The sequence below is a fragment of the Ambystoma mexicanum genome, chromosome 1p, assembly GCF_040938575.1.
Source record: "Ambystoma mexicanum isolate Mex_15411 chromosome 1p, UKY_AmexF1_1, whole genome shotgun sequence".
Lineage (NCBI taxonomy): Eukaryota > Metazoa > Chordata > Amphibia > Caudata > Ambystomatidae > Ambystoma > Ambystoma mexicanum.
In genome coordinates this window covers 95,364,419-95,385,795 of record NC_090921.1, presented here as the reverse complement: position 1 = coordinate 95,385,795, position 21,377 = coordinate 95,364,419, and the positions used below count along the sequence as shown (strand labels likewise).

The following is a 21,377-nucleotide window of genomic DNA, read 5'->3' as shown; positions in this document are numbered from 1 at the left end:
CTTAAATTGTGGGTGAATTTTTCATTTTAACCGTCTCAAAGTTTTACATTTTTGTCAGCTTGGTACAATTTGTTATAGGCATTTTTATAAAACATACATTTGCTTTCAATTCAATTCACACAATGGTTTGTCTCCGCCTCCAGGATCTGGCTGCCTCAGAGGTCACATGTCCTGTCTCTCCCAGAGCAGTTGTTGACCAGTTACACCCAAATCAGCATATTCCTATTCATCCCAAAGCCCCCATTGTTCCTTCCTCTGGGCTACAGAGAAAATCTCCTCCTCTCCTGATTTACATGTCAATGCAATATCCTCTCCTGTTGGTGGGAAGGCCAAAGATGTGAAGGATTCTCATGAAAGAAGGCCTCTTGAAGTTTTAACTAAATCAGAATACCTTCTGGTCAATTGCAACATAGTTCCTTGTAAAAATAAATACATTTATAAAGTTACAATAAGCAACATATCTTTAAATCAAGTCTTTTCCAACAATGAAATCACTGTGTGGCACTCTATATGCCATTTTGATCGAATTCTTTTCTTTGGCATAGTTTGGGTTCCATGTTCAACTTTACCCAAAATAGTTTTAAAACGCCAGTTTTCTGGTAGAGGTGAGCAACGGTACTACACCCATTTTTGACAGCTGTCTTTCCATCAGTATCCTTAAAATAGGATTTTGTTCTGAGAACATATGATTTTTTCGGACATTGTATTTGTGTGGATTCTTGCAGTAAATGATGTGGAACACCCAACAAAGAGGTTGGATCTTTTAGGGTGGTTTTGTGAGCCATGATTTTAGCAACTTTTGACAATCAAGAAAACTGATTTTTTTTTAAACTAGCTCTGTTTCTTTTTCAATCAGCATTGCTATTTCCAAGTGGTTTCAGGCTACTTTGTGGGTAGCCCAATGGTGGTTTTCAGCAGTGGCCTCCTGTGCTCACTAAGATAGGCAAAAGTGGATGGTGGTCTGTTTTTCAGGTTTTCACTGTGCAATTTCTGGTGATTTCTGGCGAGCAGCATGCTTTCCAGTGGCCATTCTGATGTTTCTGCTGCCAGCAATGCACAGTGATGTTGCAGGGCTTGGATGAGTGGGTTGATGTTTCTGCTTCCAGCAATGCACAGTGATGTTGCAGGGCTTGGATGAGTGGGTTGATGTTTCTGCTGCCAGCAATGCACAGTGATGTTGCAGGGCTTGGATGAGTGGGTTGATGTTTCTGCTGCCAGCAATGCACAGTGATGTTGCAGGGCTTGGATGAGTGGGTTGATGTTTCTGCTGCCAGCAATGCACAGTGATGTTGCAGGGCTTGGATGAGTGGGTTGATGTTTCTGCTGCCAGCAATGCACAGTGATGTTGCAGGGCTTGGATGAGTGGGTTGATGTTTCTGCTGCCAGCAATGCACAGTGATGTTGCAGGGCTTGGATGAGTGGGTTGATGTTTCTGCTGCCAGCAATGCACAGTGATGTTGCAGGGCTTGGATGAGTGGGTTGATGCATCCCACAGTGGGAACTCATGAGAACCCTTTATTAGATTATCAGACCCTGTGCCTGAAGGAGCAACTTCCAACTCGCCCATTACTGTCACCAACACAATTCCTCCCGTTATGGGCCGTGCCCCCTGGTGCCAGTCCATTGTAGAGTTTCCGGGGGTAGAGGGTGTTTGGGTGGTGGTTTGTCATTGTACGTTTTTCCCTGGATGGAAGTGGCCTGGCCATGGGTGAGCCAAGGTGCGCTGGCGTCCTTGTAAGACATGGGTTCTGGAGGGACTGCTCAGGCTTGGGGTGTCTGGGGTGCTATTGAGGGTGGCCAGGGGCATTGACGAACTAGACTGCAGGTTCGAGGGCTATGTGCCACGTTGAGCAGCTTGGAGTGACCCATTCGTGTCCATGTTAGCTTGAATGTTGAGGGCATCGTGTAGTGGAGCTAGCTGGCACCCATTGCCTTGTGGATCTGCTTGGTGAATCGTGTTAGGCTAACCATCTCATCCTGGGCACTGCCTCCAAAGCAAGGTCTCTGGCCCACTTCTTTATATCTTCGGTTTCAGCAAGCCAGCCTGCTGCTGGTTAGCTAGAGGGCATTGCTGTTGCCACTGGCCTTCCCGGGCCTGCCACTCGTCCAGTCTCCACAGTATTTTAAGTCACTTGCATGGGGCCATGGTCGCCCATACTGGAAGTGTCCCATAAGTTCTCGGTATCGGCCGAGCCATGGGAGGAGGGCTTGACTTTACTCATTTTCATCGTCCGCTTGCAAACCACTTTTTAGTTTGGGCTGTAAGCTTTTAACCGAAACTATTGCAGAGTACAGAAAGGGAGACATTGCATGGGAGGAGGAGGGGCACAGCTTGCGGGAGTTGTTTGGCTATTTGCCCATCCACTGCCCATAGGCACGCTAATCCCTACTGCCATCCCCCCATGTCCTGCCCCTCCCCACCCAAAACACACCCTCCTGGGATCTCTTTACTTATCAAGCCTTATCATCAAACTTTGTGTTCGAAGTGCCTGGCAGTGTTTTTTTTAAGCAGCCTTCTGATAGGCAATGACTTAATTGGAGCTGCGAACGTGCTACTGGTGTAAAAACAGTGTTGGCCATGTCTGTCTTCAGCAACTCGATTTATTAGCGCTAGTAGTGTCCTTTAATGGAGACCCATTAAAAACTTGCATTTTGGCTTGTGTACAAGTATAAGGCAGGCACTGCTATGTGGTGCCCAGGTACTTGCACCATTTCGCACCTGCTACCACCACCACTGGGTCAGTGCCTGGCAAGTACTTAACCCATGCCTACACAAAAGCCAAAACTGTTGGCATTGCCATTGCTTGTTAAGGTAGCTGATTGGTGCTCTGTGTTGTCATGTACAAAGAGAAGGCAGAGTCAAAGTACTGCTTTCCAAATATTCCATGCTATGTCTATCCTTTGCATGCAAAGTACTGCATTGCACAAGGCTCCCACAGAATGCAATGCTTTGGGCGCATGCAAAGTACTGCATTGCACAAGGCTCCCACAGAATGCAATGCTTTGGGCGCATGCAAAGTACTGCATTGCACAAGGTTCCCACAGAATGCCATGCTTTGGGCGCATGCAAAGTACTGCATTGCACAAGGCTCCCACAGAATGCAATGCTTTGGGCGCATGCAAAGTACTGCATTGCACAAAGCTCCCACAGAATGCAATGCTTTGGGCGCATGCAAAGTACTGCATTGCACAAGGTTCGCACAGAATGCCATGCTTTGGGTGCATGCAAAGTACTGCATTGCACAAGGCTCGCACAGAATGCAATGCTTTGGGCGCATGCAAAGTACTGCATTGCACAAGGCTCCCACAGAATGCAATGCTTTGTGCGCATGCAAAGTACTCCATTGCACAAGACTCGCACAGAAATCAATGCTTTGGGTGCATGCATAGTACTGCATTGCACAAGGCTCACTCAAAATGCCATGCTTTGGGTGCATGCAAAGTACTGCATTGCACAAGGCTCCCACAGAATGCAATGCTTTGGGCACATGCAAAGTACTGCATTGCACAAGGCTCCCACAGAATGCCATGCTTTGGGCACATGCAAAGTACTGCATTTCACAAGGCTCGCACAGAATGCAATGCTTTGGACGCATGCAAAGTACTGCATTGCACAAGGCTCGCACAGAATGCAATGCTTTGGGTGCATGCCCACACGGCTCTCATTCTTTTAATTGGTTGATTGGTCCTCTGCCCTTCTGCTAGAAGAAAGGCTAATTGATTGGCCGCCCGCACAACATTCATTCCATTGGTCGAGTGACCTTCGAGCCCTCCCTCTGGAGGAGCGGCTAGCGGATAGGCTGCTGATATTCTGCCATCCTTATTGGCCGTCCGACCTACCTGTCTATTTGATTGCCCACAATTTGTTACAGTTCTCAATTGACTACTCTGAAGAGGAGCACACTGTTTAGATGTCTGTTGGGGTCCACCAGGCCCACTGCTCTCTGAATTCTGGGTTGGCCTGGCAGCACTGCTCCTTGTGCTCTGAAAAATACTTTTCTCAAGGCAAAAGGTTTAAGTGTGGAACCCCCCTCCTACCCCCTAACCAGCTGCAACCCCGCTTGTGTTGCTTCTCAGCTCTGTCTGGCCAGCCTGCCCAGTTGGGGCCAGCCGTCCCTGGAGGGTGTGTGGGGCCTCCGAGTCCTCCAGATACTGTACGGGTGAGGTGGCAGACGACAGCCCACCTCTCGCAGTTCTGCCACATATTCCCTGCAGGCCCTCAGCGACAGAATAAAGCGAGACTGCATAGCAGGGAAAGAAGGGGAGCAGGCATGCTGGCATAAGTGTTACCACTTAACGCCTCTGTGAAACGTGCAAGGAATGTACAAAGGCAAACGCCTGCAAAGCAAGGAGACGTGGCACGCAATTCTGCTGACAAAGTGTCTCTGTCCTGCAGATGCACGGCCAAAACATTACACAAAAACAACTGACCGTGAAAATGCAGATAACGGACTGTAAAAGAAATTGAAAGCGACCCGGTGCTTTAATGCAATTAAATTCTGAGCAGATTGTGTGCACAGAGTTGGCCTTTTACTACAGCGCATGCCCAATCCTTGAGCACGAGGATTTTGCAGGGTTTATTTTAATTATGTAGCACGTGACCCGTGGGTATCTGGGCGCTGGATAGAAATGTAGGCATTTTTACAAATGCATAGGAGTGAGCCAGCATGTGATATAATGTACAATGTACAGTGTTTACAGGCATTACAGACATGTACAATAGGCCAAGCTAACTTCCAGGATCTAAAGGAGCTACCGTTTGAATGTGAGGAGCCCGTGTTCTAGTTTTCTGTGGAAAGATGTGTGTGAGGGGTCTGATCTGATGGCTAGCGGGAGGGTGTTCCACTGCCAGACGGTGGTGGTAGGAGTGCTGCTTGTGGTGTCCTTCATAGTATGGACAAGGGTTTAACAGCAGTCCTGCAGACAAAGTCTGAGAAGAGTCTCTCCAAACCTACCACGGTATCGACCCAATATTCTTTTTGTTTTGTTTCCAACAGTCCATCAAGAGCTCGATAGAGCAGAGGCAGACCTGGAGCAATGCCAGTATCTACCAACTGAAGAAACTTCTTCTGCCCAACAAGTGTTCAAAGGTGAGTGATTGTGTCCACTACCAGCAATGCTCCTTTAACTTGTGGTCCATTTTGTATAAACCATGGTATTTAAATGTGTTCTAATACTTCTTCATTAACATTCTGTGACCCCCCCCCGCTACCCTTTAACTGCATCTCCCCTAGCGTGCCTCCCTTTGGAACAGCCTCCCGGCCACCTTGAAACTTGAGGAAAAACATCTTCGGTTCCGGAAACTTCTCAAGACTTTCCTCTTGGCCTCTTCCTTTGCCCCCCTTCTCCCCTGTTGATCTGTTTCTTCTCATGGCATTGTGCACCTGGCCACCCTCTGTTCTTTCGGGCCCAGGTATCTGCTCACCCTGCCACCCTCCTGCACTGCCTCCAGGCCACCAGAGTTCTGTATCTGTACCCACACAGTCCCCCTCCCACGTTTCTTCTGCACTTATCAGATATAACTTTCTGACTAACCTTCACCTGCCACTTGCTGGCTGCACTACCATGGTTTAAAGCCCTTATTTATTATTTATTCTATTTAATATTTATTTATGTTTCCTCTCCTCTGCTTCGCACTTTCCACTCCCCCTTACCCCCTGCACTTCTTCCCCATTTTCCTTTCCCTTGCACTTGCGCTTTCTTAAATGTCACTGGGCCTAGTAAGATCGCTGTTTTCTGTTTTTTCTTTGTTCCCCCTCCCTTTCTGCCTGGTCGCGCTCTGAAGCACTTGTGTATGAGCGCGATATAAATAAAATATTTCATTTCAACATTCTGTGACCCCCCGCTACCCTTTAAATGCATCTCCCCTGGCATGTGCCGAGATGCCCATGTGTTCTGAGAGCGGCACTTTCCATTGATGTGTTGGCCTGCGCACTGGGTTACAGCCACGGCATCTGTATGTTGGCAGGAGATGGTTTCCACAACCACTGCAAGTGTATGGATCAGTTTCCCAGGTGGTCGTGACGTAGAGGGTCTCCTTCCCATTCGTTGAGTATGCATCGCTCTAGAACCAGACCATGCTTCGGGGCACTCGGAAGCGATAAGCAAACTCCATTCTTTCCTCGTATCTTTTTCAGAGATTTTTAAGATTGGAAAGCTGTTTTGTGCAAGGGCTTCATCCCAGGATGAAGTTGAGTGACTGCACTGCTTGGTGGACTCCAGTGTACAGGGTTCTGATCCCTCTGTTCTTGGAGGGAGCTGTGCCTTCTGAAAGTGTGATGAGGGGGGTAAGTTCTCCAGGAGGCTTCATCCCCCTCTTTCACTCCGCTCTGTAAACATGGCATGCCGGATCTCCGATTTCATTTTATCTGGCACGGGTTGTTTTATCTACTGGCACCCGCTCCTCGGGGTGTGCATTCTCTTCCTTGTTTTTGCGTTTGCCTGAGTTATGACCCCTTGGCTGTTGCCATAATCTCTGCATAGTTTAAACAAATTGAAAAGTATCCAACTGCTGACTCCTTGTGCTTGGCGGAGTTCAGTGCCTTCAAGTGCTCGGCACTGTTTGGGTTGGCTTTCCTCCCCAAGACACTGTGCTGCCTTTTCAGTGCCTGCTTCCTCTGTAGTTGAATCTCTGGCACTCCTGTAAGGATTGGCACTGAGGGAAATGGGTGCCATCTCATGATATGATGGAGTATTTATAACGCGCTTAATACCCAGATGTTTCTAAGCCTGGACCCGTGGATCAAGCCTGTGTTGCTCCGTGTCGTCTTGCTTCCAAGGTGAGCGCGTTGCTGCTGAGCTATCCTCCCGGACAGCATGTCCACTTTCCGGGGCCTGGGAACACTCCAATCTCCCCCTCCCCCAATTGAAGTTGGTCTCCATGCATTATATTCCATCTTTTCCAAGAATCGGTGCTATCCAGGTCCATGTTTCTGCTGGATGAAAACCTCTTATGGAGCAAAGATTGACATTTCTGGGTCACACAAAGTTGGGGCTTCTCCTGTCTACAAGGGAAGTTAAGAAATGCAGCTGTCTAAGACCCTAACGCCTCGTTTCCATGCTCTGGAAGATTACACCGCGTGGAGAAACCAACCAGACGAGCACAGGACTGATGCACCCCACGAAATCTACAGTGACGTGCCGCAGAATCTTGGGGGCCACCATGAGCGCATGATCTAGGATTTGAGTCTTAACTGGCACAACAGATGCCCAGTAGCTCTTCATTGGCTCCTGTGGGTTCCAGGATTTAAGCTGAACCCCCTCTCATATGACCAAGACCTACAGTATCAAGAATCCAGGGCACCTACAAGAGCTTTCCTCCCATCGATCTCCAACCAAATGCTGTAAATTGCCCAACTTGTATACAATCTGACAATCGCTGTTGGGGTCGCTGTAAGCGTAGGAACAGGCGCCTTGCCGTCCAATCCTCTAAGATTGCCCTCTGTGCCACATCTCCTAGCAGAAGCAGACTGGCTCCACTTAAGAGCACACAAGTCAATCTTCCATTCATCACCAGTAATCTTCTTTCCCGTCTCCACATCACTTTGCTCATAAGGCAATGCTGTACCATTTTCACCAGCTTCTTAGTTGGACCCTGCCTTTCATGGTAGACTAGATCATTGGTTTTTAATCTAAATATAATTCCCTGGACCTTTCTAACTCCGAGTATACTAGTAGACCACTCCGCCCTTGACAGAATATTGCGCTGGTGCTATATAACAACTCGGACAAGCAAATGATTTGACGTAACCGTTACGAAGTTCAACGGTCCAGCTTCAGCCAACTCGAGCATTGACTTCCAACATGGAAGCAAGCTAGGAGTGCGAGTCTGGTGGTCCTGTCAGTTCCCTCGGTACTGTAGGGGAGCAGGTGGACGCATTTTCCCCAACTCCCGCCGTCATACTGGAACAGCAGGAGAAGGGCCCTGTGTGAGACTCCATGTGTTATGCCTATACCTCATTGAGTGTATGAAAGACGATCTGCACTCAGACAACCATATCGAATGTACCCTCGCACTGAAAGTGTGGAAGGATGTCAGCATGCACCATTGGACCTCATGGAGCGCTGAGTGAAATCTGACGAGGGCATAGTGATGTCATGGAGAAGATATACGAAGCCATGCTGAAACAATATGCAGATACTTAAGAGTGATGATGTAACTGAAGCGATAAGAGAAACCTGTACGAAACAGTTAATGAATCGTGAATGCAAAAGAAGACAAAGGAACTTATTGCGTATTTACACTTATTGGTCAGCAACGCAAGGTAGATACAATACAAGCTTTCTATAGAGGGATATATAATGTGTCGGCGGCGGCCATAGTTGGAAAATGGATGCCGGCTTGTGTAAATATTCAATTCAGCTACCTCAGAAGCAGATCAGGGTTGCAGAGCCAGGAGCCTTAGGTTAATGAAGAAGAAAAACATCTGCAAGAGCCAAGTATTGGACAATTAAGTGTATGGAAGCTAGAGTGAGCAAGTTCCTAGCGGTTGAGACGATCAATGCCACTCAGTATAATTAAATCAAGTAGCAGTAAATAAGAGGCTGAAATTGACAAATTTGTGGTCTCTTCACATGTGACTCAGAAGTCAAAAACAAAGGTTATTCATTAAGCCTCGATAGTGATCTGCTTTCATTCCCTTGAATGTCCTATAACAGTGACTAGGCTGAAAGGTCAAGTACAGACAGGAAACTTTGGCTCATGGCCGGACTGATGAGAGATGATGGACTCATTGGGAAAGTAGGGAGTAATCTGACGTGATCCAAGCACCTGGGTTTTGATTTCCTTACATACTGCTAGTCGAGCCAAAAGTCCAAGGTTGGGTGAGAATGCCAACCAATCAGTGGGTCTATGGGGCAACCTGCTATAAAACGTTGCATAGACCAATGCTGTTATTTTGTTCGCTATAATCGGTATCTTGCGTATTTAGAGGTAGTTTGAGTGTCTTACAGGTAAGAGACAGTCAACGAAGTATTAATCCATATATATTCTATAAGAAGATGTGTTCCCCTAACCAATCCCTCCCGCTATTTCGTTTATGGTTATCCACATAGGATAACACCATAGAATATGCATGTTTGGTTATAAGCATCCTGTGTAATCATGTTTGTGTGTGGGTGTGCCAGAATCCATGTGATGTCTGCCAGTGGACCCTGCTTTATTAAACTGAGAATTAATGAGTACTTTGCCAATTTCCTTGATGCTATTCAGGTATTTGGTCTGAGAACTTTGTTGGTAATTCCATTTAGCACAAGAGACACTGCAAGGTGCTCTGCCCATCTCCAGTGTTGCTTGGCAACCACCATTGGGCCAACAGCAAGACCTTTCTAGGTTCATGAACTTAATTAGTGTGTCATTTTTGTGTGTAAATGAAGATGTGTACACCCAAACAAGTCATTCCCCCTACTGGGAGCTGGGTTGGCATCAAACTCTTTTCACATCTTTATATTGAAGCATCACTGTTGTGCCTGCCTGTGCCCCATAATGTCACGCTTACTTGTGTTGAGACGCTGTGGCTGGCACGCGTGCTACCTTCGCTCGCTGGCCCAGATTTCATCCCTTAACTTGTGATTTTGTTGCCAAGCGGGGCTGGAAATGGAGAGAAGAAATTACTGATTCCACACAAGCTAGTGGTGGGTGGGTACAGGTGCATGCAGATCGGTGGGGCGGGGCTAGCGGTGTAGTCAGTGGTGGTTGATGGGCGATTTATATTTATTTTAGAGGGCTATAAACCTTCCTTACTAATGAGTGTGAGTGAGTGAGCGAGTGTAGTGATCGGGCACAATCCAACCAGTGTTCTGGGGGTAAAGGGGGGTGTTCTTCGTTCTTACCCCTGCCTGGCCTTCTTTTTTTTGGAATCAAAATATTTCATTTTGAACTGCTTCTATTCTGTGGTGTAGTACATACAAAAACAAGGCTGCCCTTGCACACAATGTATGCCAGCATTGCCACTTTACACTATAATCCCAGCACTGCTACTGTAAATACACACACCCGATAGGATTATCCAGTAAGGCCAGTTCTTCTACTGTAAACAATTGTTGCAGGGATCATAGCATTCAGTGCAAACAGGAATACATGTCTGCACTGGTTGCCCTGAGCCCGGTGGCAATTGCTTGCAGCCAGGTTTGTTAATGGGAACTCCAGTCAAAATAAAACATCAATTTGCTGCACCGTGAGGCCTCTTCTTCATACACTCCAGCCCCTACACCCTTCATGGCCCACACTCCAGCCCCTACACCCTTCATGGCCCACACTCCAGCCCCTCCACCCTTCATTGCCCACACTCCAGCCCCTCCACCCTTCATTGCCCACACTCCAGCCCCTCCACCCTTCATTGCCCACACTCCAGCCCCTCCACCCTTCATGGCCCACACTCCAGCCCCTCCACCCTTCATTGCCCACACTCCAGCCCCTCCACCCTTCATGGCCCACACTCCAGCCCCTCCACCCTTCATTGCCCACACTCAGCCCCTCCACGGCCCACACTCCCTCCCCTCCACGGCCCACACTCCAGCCCCTCCGCCCTTCATTGCCCACACTCCAGCCCCTCCGCCCTTCATTGCCCACACTCCAGCCCATCCACCCTTCATTGCCCACACTCCAGCCCCTCCACCCTTCATTGCCCACACTCAGCCCCTCCACGGCCCACACTCCCTCCCCTCCACGGCCCACACTCCAGCCCCTCCGCCCTTCATTGCCCACACTCCAGCCCATCCACCCTTCATTGCCCACACTCCAGCCCCTCCACCCTTCATTGCCCACACTCCAGCCCCTACACCCTTCATGGCCCACACTCCAGCCCATCCACCCTTCATTGCCCACACTCCAGCCCATCCACCCTTCATTGCCCACACTCCAGCCCCTCCGCCCTTCATTGCCCACACTCCAGCCCATCCACCCTTCATTGCCCACACTCCAGCCCCTCCACCCTTCATTGCCCACACTCAGCCCCTCCACAGCTCACACTCCCTCCCCTCCACGGCCCACACTCCAGCCCCTCCGCCCTTCATTGCCCACACTCCAGCCCATCCACCCTTCATTGCCCACACTCCAGCCCCTCCACCCTTCATTGCCCACACTCCAGCCCCTACACCCTTCATGGCCCACACTCCAGCCCATCCACCCTTCATTGCCCACACTCCAGCCCCTCCACCCTTCATTGCCCACACTCCAGCCCCTCCACCCTTCATTGCCCACACTCAGCCCCTCCACGGTCCACACTCCCTCCCCTCCACGGCCCACACTCCAGCCCCTCCGCCCTTCATTGCCCACACTCCAGCCCATCCACCCTTCATGGCCCACACTTCAGCCCCTCCACCCTTCATTGCCCACACTCCAGCCCCTCCACCCTTCATTGCCCACACTCCAGCCCCTCCACCCTTCATGGCCCACACTCCAGCCCCTCCACCCTTCATTGCCCACACTCCAGCCCCTCCACCCTTCATGGCCCACACTCCAGCTCCTCCACCCTTCATTGCCCACACTCAGCCCCTCCACGGCCCACACTCCCTCCCCTCCACGGCCCACACTCCAGCCCCTCCGCCCTTCATTGCCCACACTCCAGCCCATCCACCCTTCATTGCCCACACTCCAGCCCCTCAACCCTTCATTGCCCACACTCAGCCCCTCCACGGCCCACACTCCCTCCCCTCCACGGCCCACACTCCAGCCCCTCCGCCCTTCATTGCCCACACTCCAGCCCATCCACCCTTCATTGCCCACACTCCAGCCCCTACACCCTTCATGGCCCACACTCCAGCCCATCCACCCTTCATGGCCCACACTCCAGCCCCTCAACCCTTCATTGCCCACACTCCAGCCCCTCCACCCTTCATTGCCCACACTCCAGCCCCTCCACCCTTCATTGCCCACACTCAGCCCCTCCACGGCCCACACTCCCTCCCCTCCACGGCCCACACTCCAGCCCCTCCGCCCTTCATTGCCCACACTCCAGCCCATCCACCCTTCACTGGCCACACTCCAGCCCCTCCGCCCTTCATTGCCCACACTCCAGCCCATCCACCCTTCATTGCCCACACTCCAGCCCCTCCACTCTTCATGGCCCACACTCCAGCCCCTCCACCCTTCATTGCCCACACTCCAGCCCCTACACCCTTCATGGCCCACACTCCAGCCCATCCACCCTTCATTGCCCACACTCCAGCCCCTCCACCCTTCATTGCCCACACTCCAGCCCCTCCACCCTTCATTGCCCACACTCAGCCCCTCCACGGCCCACACTCCCTCCCCTCCACGGCCCACACTTCAGCCCCTCTGTCCTTCATTGCCCACACTCCAGCCCATCCACCCTTCACTGGCCACACTCCAGCCCCTCCGCCCTTCATTGCCCACACTCCAGCCCCTCCACCCTTCATTGTCCACACTCCAGCCCCTCCACCCTTCATTGCCCACACTCCAGCCCCTCCACCCTTCATTGCCCACACTCCAGCCCCTCCACCGTTCATTGCCCACACTCAGCCCCTCCACGGCCCACACCCCCTCCCCTCCACGGCCCACACTCCAGCCCCTACACCCTTCTTGGCCCACACTCCAGCCCATCCACCCTTCATTGCCCACACTCCAGCCCCTCCACCCTTCATTGCCCACACTCCAGCCCCTCCACCCTTCATTGCCCACACTCCAGCCCCTCCACCCTTCATTGCCCACACTCCAGCCCCTCCACCCTTCATTGCCCACACTCAGCCCCTCCACGGCCCACACTCCCTCCCCTCCACGGCCCACACTCCAGCCCATCCACCCTTCATTGCCCACACTCCAGCCCATCCACCCTTCGCTGGCCACACTCCAGCCCCTCCGCCCTTAATTGCCCACACTCCAGCCTATCCACCCTTCATTGCCCACACTCCAGCCCCTCCACCCTTCATTGCCCACACTCCAGCCCCTCCACCCTTCATGGCCCACACTCCAGCCCCTCCACCCTTCATTGCCCACACTCCAGCCCCTCCACCCTTCATGGCCCACACTCCAGCCCCTCCACCCTTCATTGCCCACACTCCAGCCCCTCCACCCTTCATTGCCCACACTCAGCCCCTCCACGGCCCACACTCCCTCCCGTCCACGGCCCACACTCCAGCCCCTCCGCCCTTCATTGCCCACACTCCAGCCCATCCACCCTTCATTGCCCACACTCCAGCCCCTACACCCTTCATTGCCCACACTCCAGCCCCTCCACCCTTCATTGCCCACACTCCAGCCCCTACACCCTTCATGGCCCACACTCCAGCCCATCCACCCTTCATTGCCCACACTCCAGCCCCTCCGCCCTTCATTGCCCACACTCCAGCCCCTCCACCCTTCATTGCCCACACTCAGCCCCTCCACGGCCCACACTCCCTCCCGTCCACGGCCCACACTCCAGCCCCTCCGCCCTTCATTGCCCACACTCCAGCCCATCCACCCTTCATTGCCCACACTCCAGCCCCTACACCCTTCATTGCCCACACTCCAGCCCCTCCACCCTTCATTGCCCACACTCCAGCCCCTACACCCTTCATGGCCCACACTCCAGCCCATCCACCCTTCATTGCCCACACTCCAGCCCCTCCACCCTTCATTGCCCACACTCCAGCCCCTCCACCCTTCATTGCCCACACTCAGCCCCTCCACGGCCCACACTTCCTCCCCTCCACGGCCCACACTCCAGCCCCTCCGTCCTTCATTGCCCACACTCCAGCCCATCCACCCTTCACTGGCCACACTCCAGCCCCTCCGCCCTTCATTGCCCACACTCCAGCCCATCCACCCTTCATTGCCCACACTCCAGCCCCTCCACCCTTCATTGCCCACACTCCAGCCCCTCCACCCTTCATTGCCCACACTCCAGCCCCTCCACCCTTCATTGCCCACACTCCAGCCCCTCCACCGTTCATTGCCCACACTCAGCCCCTCCACGGCCCACACTCCCTCCCCTCCACAGCCCACACTCCAGCCCCTACACCCTTCATGGCCCACACTCCAGCCCATCCACCCTTCATGGCCCACACTCCAGCCCATCCACCCTTCATTGCCCACACTCCAGCCCCTCCACCCTTCATTGCCCACACTCCAGCCCCTCCACCCTTCATTGCCCACACTCAGCCCCTCCACGGCCCACACTCCCTCCCCTCCACGGCCCACACTCCAGCCCATCCACCCTTCATTGCCCACACTCCAGCCCATCCACCCTTCGCTGGCCACACTCCAGCCCCTCCGCCCTTCATTGCCCACACTCCAGCCCATCCACCCTTCATTGCCCACACTCCAGCCCCTCCACCCTTCATTGCCCACACTCCAGCCCCTCCACCCTTCATTGCCCACACTCCAGCCCCTCCACCCTTCATTGCCCACACTCAGCCCCTCCACGACCCACACTCCCTCCCCTCCACGGCCCACACTCCAGCCCCTCCGCCCTTCATTGCCCACACTCCAGCCCATCCACCCTTCATTGCCCACACTCCAGCCCCTCCACCCTTCATTGCCCACACTCCAGCCCCTCCACCCTTCATTGCCCACACTCCAGCCCCTCCACCCTTCATTGCCCACACTCGGCCCCTCCACGGCCCACACTCCCTCCCCTCCACGGCCCACACTCCAGCCCCTCCGCCCTTCATTGCCCACACTCCAGCCCATCCACCCTTCACTGGCCACACTCCAGCCCCTACACCCTTCATTGCCCACACTCAGCCCCTCCACGGCCCACACTCCATCCCCTCCACGGCCCACACTCCATCCCCTCCACAGCCCACACGGCCCACACTCCAGCCCCTCCATCCTCCACGGCCCACACTCCAGCCCCTACACCCTTTATTGCCCCCACTCCAGCCCATCCACCCTTCATTGCCCACACTCCAGCCCCTACACCCTTCATTGCCGCCACTCCAGCCCATCCACCCTTCATTGCCCACACTCCAGCCCCTACACCCTTCATTGCCCACACTCCAGCCCCTCTGCCCTTCATTGCCCACACTCTAGCCCCTCCACCCTTCATTACCGACACCCCAGCCCCTCCACCCTTCACTGCCGACACTCCAGCCCCTCCGCCCTTCACTGCCGACACTCCAGCCCCTCCACCCTTCATTGCCCACACTCCAGCCCCTCCGCCCTTCACTGCCGACACTCCAGCCCCTCCGCCCTTCACTGCCGACACTCCAGCCCCTCCACCCTTCATTGCCCACACTCCAGCCCCTCCACCCTTCATTGCCCACACTCAGCCCTTCCACGGCCCACACTCCATCCCCTCCACGGCCCACACTCCAGCCCCTCCGCCCTTCACTGCCGACACTCCAGCCCCTCCACCCTTCATTGCCCACACTCCAGCCCCTCCACCCTTCATTGCCCACACTCCAGCCCCTCCACCCTTCATTGCCCACACTCCAGCCCATCCACCCTTCATTGCCCACACTCCAGCTCCTCCACCCTTCGCTTAACTACCCACACTTTGGCCGCTCCACCCTTCATTGCCCACACTCCAGCCCCTCTGCCCTTCATTGACCACACTCCAGCCCCTCCACCCTTCATTGCCCACACTCAGCCCCTCCACGGCCCACACTCCAGCCCCTACACCCTCCACAGCCCACACTCCAGCCCCTCCACCCTTCGCTTAATTACCCACACCCCAGCCTCTCCACCCTTCATTGCCCACACCCCAGCCTCTCCACCCTTCATTGCCCACACCCCAGCCTCTCCACCCTTCATTGCCCACACTCCAGACCCTCCGCCCTTCATTGCCCACACCCCAGCCCCTCCGCCCTTCATTGCCCACACCCCAGCCCCTCCGCCCTTCATTGCCCACACTCCTCACCGCCCCTAGTCCCATGGCTTCTAATTCTGCACTGCATCTCCGCCACACATAAACACTGCACTTACACACATTCTTAAGCACACGTGTTTACACACACACATACACACACACACAAAGGCGGACACACGACCGTTTTTATTATCTGTGCACCCTCTTCCGCATCTCCTCTAGACTAGTCTCTCTTCCCCTCTCCCCTCTCCCCTCTCTCCTCTCCCCTCTCTTCCTCTCACCTCTCCTCCTTTCTCCCCTCTCCTCTCTCCTCCTCTCACCTCTCCTCCTTTCTCCTCTCCTCCTCTCTTCTCCTTTCTCCTCTCCCCTCTCCTCTCTCTCTCCTCTCTTCTCTCTCCTTGCTCTCCTCTCCCTTCTTTTCGTCCTTTCTTTCTTTCTTTCTTTCTTTCTTTCTTTCTTTTTCTCTTCCTTCCTCCCTTCCTTCCTTCCGGGTTGCACGGAGATGGGGACCTTCTTGTCTGGACTGGAGTTGCACCGGAGATGGGGGGCCTTGTAGGCTGGGCAGGAGTTGCACCGGAGATGGGGACCTTGTTGGTTGGGCAGAAGTTGCAGGTAAGGTGGCGGCTTTGTGGAGGAATGCAGCTGATCCTGAAGACGGTGCAGACTTTCATGTTTCCAGTGTGGGCGTCGTGTCACACTGGCCTTTGAGCGGGGCTGGGGCATGGAGGATGCTGCTCATTGGTGCCAGAGTGGAGGGGGATAGGCCAGGTGAGTATGTTTCCGGTGTCTGTTTAATAAAGGGTGACGTGCAGCACTGTGCATCGGAGTAACTGCAACGCTGTACACCAGAAAGAAGATCAAGGAGCACCCGCACATCAGCCTCAACGGGGAGACCATCAAATGGGAAAGCAGCAGCCGTGACCCTGGACAGCAAACTCAACTGGGGAAGCCATATCGAGAACACTCAGCAGAAGGCAACAGGAAAGATGGCAGCGCTGTACCCACTCCTGAAGACCAAGTCCATGCCCCTCTGGACAAAGATCAATGTCTACAAGGTGATCATCAGACCTACCCTGACATATGCCTCCCGAGCATGGATGACCTGCCATGAGCGACACCGGAAGAGTCTTCAGATAGTCCAGAACACCCTGCGGATATCATCTGGAGCTCCACTCCTCACATGGGTAGCAGACCTTCACAAGGAACTGGACATCGAGATGTTGGACGAACATCTAGCGAAGCTGAGCAAGAACTTCTGCCAAGGACTGGATCAGAAACCGAAATCTCTGATAAGAAGACTCACTGCCCACACTGCAAACCCCTTCGACCGCACCCCGCGGCCCATCACTGCGAGGACCCTGTGAAACCAGCCCTACCGTGACAAGACCACACAGACCAAGAAGAATACAAACCCACGACTACATACTCAACCCGAGAAGATGGAGTAATGAGGCTCAAGCCTCGGTATCCAATATTCACCGCTGATGGATACAATCTAACAGCAAGAAGAAGACGGCGCGCTGTGCATCAGAGTGTTCATGTCTTGAGGTGCTTCATTGCTTCAAAGGGGTCTCTTACTTGGCACACAGTGCCAGCCGCGGGGGGAAGCCCTATTGATTGTTGAGTGAAGCTAATCGCTGTGGGGTTTTGGGTGTGGGAGGGGTCGGGGGGGTGATGGGTTATCGTTTGGGCCATTAGCTTTCAATCTCTGCAGATCTGGAATCTGCGGAGACCCCATTTGTCGAATTCGGGGAATTCCGGCTCAATTCCAGCCTTGCTGCCTGCAGAGTCACCTTCCAGGGAATCTGCCCCCTCCCGCCCTACTCCCCCGTTCCCCGTAGCCTTCACCTCCTATCCCCCGCCTCCCTCTTTGTATGTTCCCTTCTGCCTAATGCCCCTACTCTTTCTTATGCACTCCCTTCCTTTCGGACCTTGCCCCTCCCTAAACTCGCTACCTCTGGCCCTCCTTCACCTTACTGTCTGTCTTGCCCTGAAGTGAGTGCCTTCGCATAATGGCGTCGTAGAAATAACTCATACAAAATAAATGCTCTTCCCCCTTTTATTCCCACGTGTCTCCTCTCTGGCTGGTCCCCCTCCCCATAACACTTACACACCATACTTCACCCGCCTGGTATGTACCTCCCTCTCTACTGTCACCATCCTTCCTCCTCCGCACTCTCGCCTTCTTCCTCTCTCTGCCTTTCTGCCCCTCTGTCTTCCTCCCTCCCGTCTTCCTCCCATCTTCCTCACTCCTCTCCCTTCTTCCCCTCTCCCTTCTTCCTCCCTCCTCTCCCTTCTTCCCCTCTCCCTTCTTCCTCCCTCCCGTCTTCCTCCCTCCTCTCCCTTCTTCCCCTCTCCCTTCTTCCTCCCTCCTGTCTTCCTCCCCCCTCTCCCTTCTTCCTCTCTCCCGTCTCCCTCACTCCTCTCCCTTCTTCCCCTCTCCCTTCTGCCCCTCTCCCTCCCGCCTTCCTCCTCTCCCTTCTTCCCCCTCCCTTCTTCCCCTCTCCCGTCTTCCTCCCTCCTCTCCCTTCTTCCCCTCTCCCTTCTTCCTCCCTCCCGTCTCCCTCTTGTCTTCCTCCCTCCTCTCCCTTCTTCCCCTCTTCCTCTCCCTTCTTCCCCTCTCCCGTCTTCCTCCCTCCTCTCCCTTCTTCCCCTCTCCCTTCTTCCCCTCTCCCTCCCATCTTCCTCCTCTCCCTTCTCCCCCCTCCCTTCTTCCCCTCTCGCTTCTTCCTCCCTCCCGTCTTCCTCCCTCCTCTCCCTTCTTCCTCCCTCCCGTCTTCCTCCCTCCTCTCCCTTCTTCCCTTCTCCCTTCTTCCCTCTCCCGTCTTCCTCCCTCCTCTCCCTTCTTCCCCTATCCCTTCTTCCCCTCTCCCTTCTTCCCCTCTCCCTCCCGTCTTCCTCCTCCCTTCTTCCCCTCTCCCGTCTCCCTCCCTCCTCTCTCCCTTCTTCCCCTCTCCCTTCTTCCTCTCCCTCTTCTTCCCCTCTCCCTCCTGTCTTCCTCCCTCCTCTCCCTGCTTCCCCCTCCCTTCTTCCCCCTCCCTTCTTCCCCTCTCCCTCCCTTCTTCCCCTCTCCCTTCTTCCCCTCTCCCCCTTCTTCCCTTCTCCCCCTTCCTCCCATCTGCCCCCCTTCCTCCCCTCTGCCCCGCTTCTTCCCCCCTGCGCCCCTTCTTCCCCTCTGCCCTTTCCCCTCTCCTTCCCAGCCCCCCTTCTCTCTCCCTCTCCCTTCTAAATTTCTTGTGTCTTCCCGTCCACTTTACTCCCCTCTGCCCCCAATCTCTCGCCGCTTCCCTGTGGAAGACCTCCATTTGGACGTGCTGATGATGACCTCACTGCATTTTCCCGCATTAACGCGAGCCCCCCTCTGCCCCCCGCCCATCACCCGCCCTTCTCGGCATGTGGTTGGAAAAAACAAAAAAGTCTCATTCCATAAACCCGGGCACGTCTCACTGCTGAGTGCGCAGCGCTCTTCATTTCAGAAGCCTGACGTCAGACCACAGTGCTATGTTACGAGCAGTTCCAGCTTTTCTGAGGATTTGTGTGTGTGTGTTAATCATGTTTGCAATTCATTGGGATCTTTAAGCGCAATGTATTCAATCAACTCGGGAAGCATTAGTGATCAGAAATCGCCGTTTTCCCTATACCAGGGCACGGAGCGTGCTGTTTTTTGTACCCCTTGAGCAATGCGTGTCCTCGTCAGAGCTGTTCCTGTATTTGTGTTTCTCTCCCGCTGCTATGGTCTGCTGGCACCTCTCCTCGGAGCCTGTGCCATCCTATGCCAGGGCCTCCCCCCTCCCCCTGATCAGCATTCTGGCGAGTATGAGGCTGGCCGGCGGCCAGGTCCCTGCTCTGGGAAGCTGGCGAGCCCGTCCGAAGCGCGTGTGAAAGCCTCTTCACCAGCCGCCCTGCGCAAGAGTGGCGGCTAGAGTGTCTGCGCCTAGCACTCTACGGAAGCCGCCAGGCGCGCCTGCGCAGACTCTGGCTGCGCCCGAGGGGCGGCTAGAGTGTCTGCGCCTAGCACTCTACGGAAGCCGCCAGGCGCGCCTGCGCAGACTCTGGCTGCGCCCGAGGGGCGGCTAGAGTGGCTGCACCAAACACTGTACTGAAGCGCCAAGCGCGCCTGCGCAGACTCTGGCTGCGCCCGAGGGGCGGCTAGAGTGGCTGCACCAAACACTGTACTGAAGCACCAAGCGCGCCCCCGCAGATGCTGGCTTCAAAGCATACTCCTCCACATTAGGAACAAGTGGCCAGGGGGCTCCAGTCCAAAAAAAAAAAAAGTGAGGTGACGTCCCATTGCATTCAATTGGCTTTGCATAACCATGCACATTCAACAGGGCGAAGGAAATCCTAAAATCAACACAAACAAAACCCTAGGGGGTGTATTTTCTTCTAATAGGGTTTGAAAAAGTGTGGACGTGTTAAACCCCACGAACCAATGGTAATGTTTTCCCCGGTGAGTGCACTCCCCGAAATGGGACATTTCCCCCTCTATTTGCTCAATCTTTCCCCCTTCCATTTGCAGGGCCCTGGGCGGCAAAAGATATGCAGCGGCGCTCTTATTTGCATGTGCAATGACGTCACAGAATGAGTCTGAAATACTTGATGTGCTCCTGTAAAGTTTCATAAAAAGAGGTTGCCAAGAGACCAACTATGGCGCCCAGTCTATGACTTGTCACGGCTACCGATTTGCATATCTGCAGGGAAGGAATTGTGCCGGAACAGGATGGAGCGGCGCTCCAGCAATACCCGTTGTGGGGTTTTACGCGGGTCCCCTAACCGCGTAATAAGGCAAGCGGGAGCCGGGGAGTCGTGCGACCTTTTTATTTTATCTTCAACCGGAACTGCCCTTTTTTGTCCCGCCCCCTCCCTAGCCCAACGTCACTTCCCTATCCGAGAACTGAGACCGCAACGGCGGTCTGCCCACACAACGATGTGGGCGGGCTGCATAGCCCTGCTTAACGATCCGACATCTCCCCCCTTTTTAAACAACCACATGTCTCTTTGTAACTTACTCCATTTCTTCTATGAGCCTCTGGGGCTTGAAGCGACTTCTCTGAGGGCGACCTCTGCTGCCTGGTGTGTGCTCATCCTGACCCGGGGGTGGTGACCTGTCCTCACCTTCTGAGGACTCACTCTCCTCCACGTAATACCTGTCGAGGGCGATGTCATCTTCGCTGTCAGCTTCTTGATGTAAGGTATTATCCGTGTAGCGCCTCTTGGGTTTGAAATACGATATGTTTCTTGTAACGGAGGACTGGTCGGTCCTCTGGGCCGTGATCATTGTACCTTTCTTTTGCGTGACCGTCAGCGGATCCGGTGCAAACGTGGCGTCCTCCTTGCGCTGTTTTGGTTGCCGTAGCCACACTTGGTCTCCCAATTCAACATTCGACTCCTGTGCTTTTCTTTTGTGATCCGCCATGTCCTTCATTTTGGCTTTGGCGGTGTCATCCTTGTTTCTGGCCTCTGTTTCCAGGGGCGTGGCTTCGGCTGCGCGGGCATCCTCTGGCAGTCGTGTCTGTACTGGCCTGCGGAACATCAGGTCAGCGGGGCAGACGCCCGTTGTACTGTGGGGGGTGTGGCGATAGTCCCTGAGAAACTGATACAGTGCTTGTTCAAAAGGTTTGTGGA

General features: G+C 54.0%; 2 protein-coding genes across 4 annotated transcripts in view; both read left to right on the top strand.

The window, feature by feature from the left end:
• PLD2 (phospholipase D2) overlaps positions 1 to 21,377 on the top strand; it is a 730,967-nt gene that overhangs the window by 189,318 nt on the left and 520,272 nt on the right. For all 3 annotated transcript variants that reach the window (XM_069644098.1, XM_069644072.1, XM_069644080.1), the window contains exon 2: positions 4,998 to 5,090. The gene's annotated coding sequence lies outside the window, so the exon portion shown is untranslated. The remainder of the gene's footprint in view (positions 1 to 4,997; positions 5,091 to 21,377) is intronic.
• On the top strand, positions 10,787 to 20,365 carry LOC138452839 (uncharacterized). The gene is made up of 2 exons (XM_069605190.1): positions 10,787 to 12,462; positions 20,272 to 20,365. The coding sequence occupies exons 1-2, from the start codon at positions 10,787 to 10,789 to the stop codon at positions 20,363 to 20,365; spliced, it is 1,770 nt and encodes a 589-aa protein (XP_069461291.1).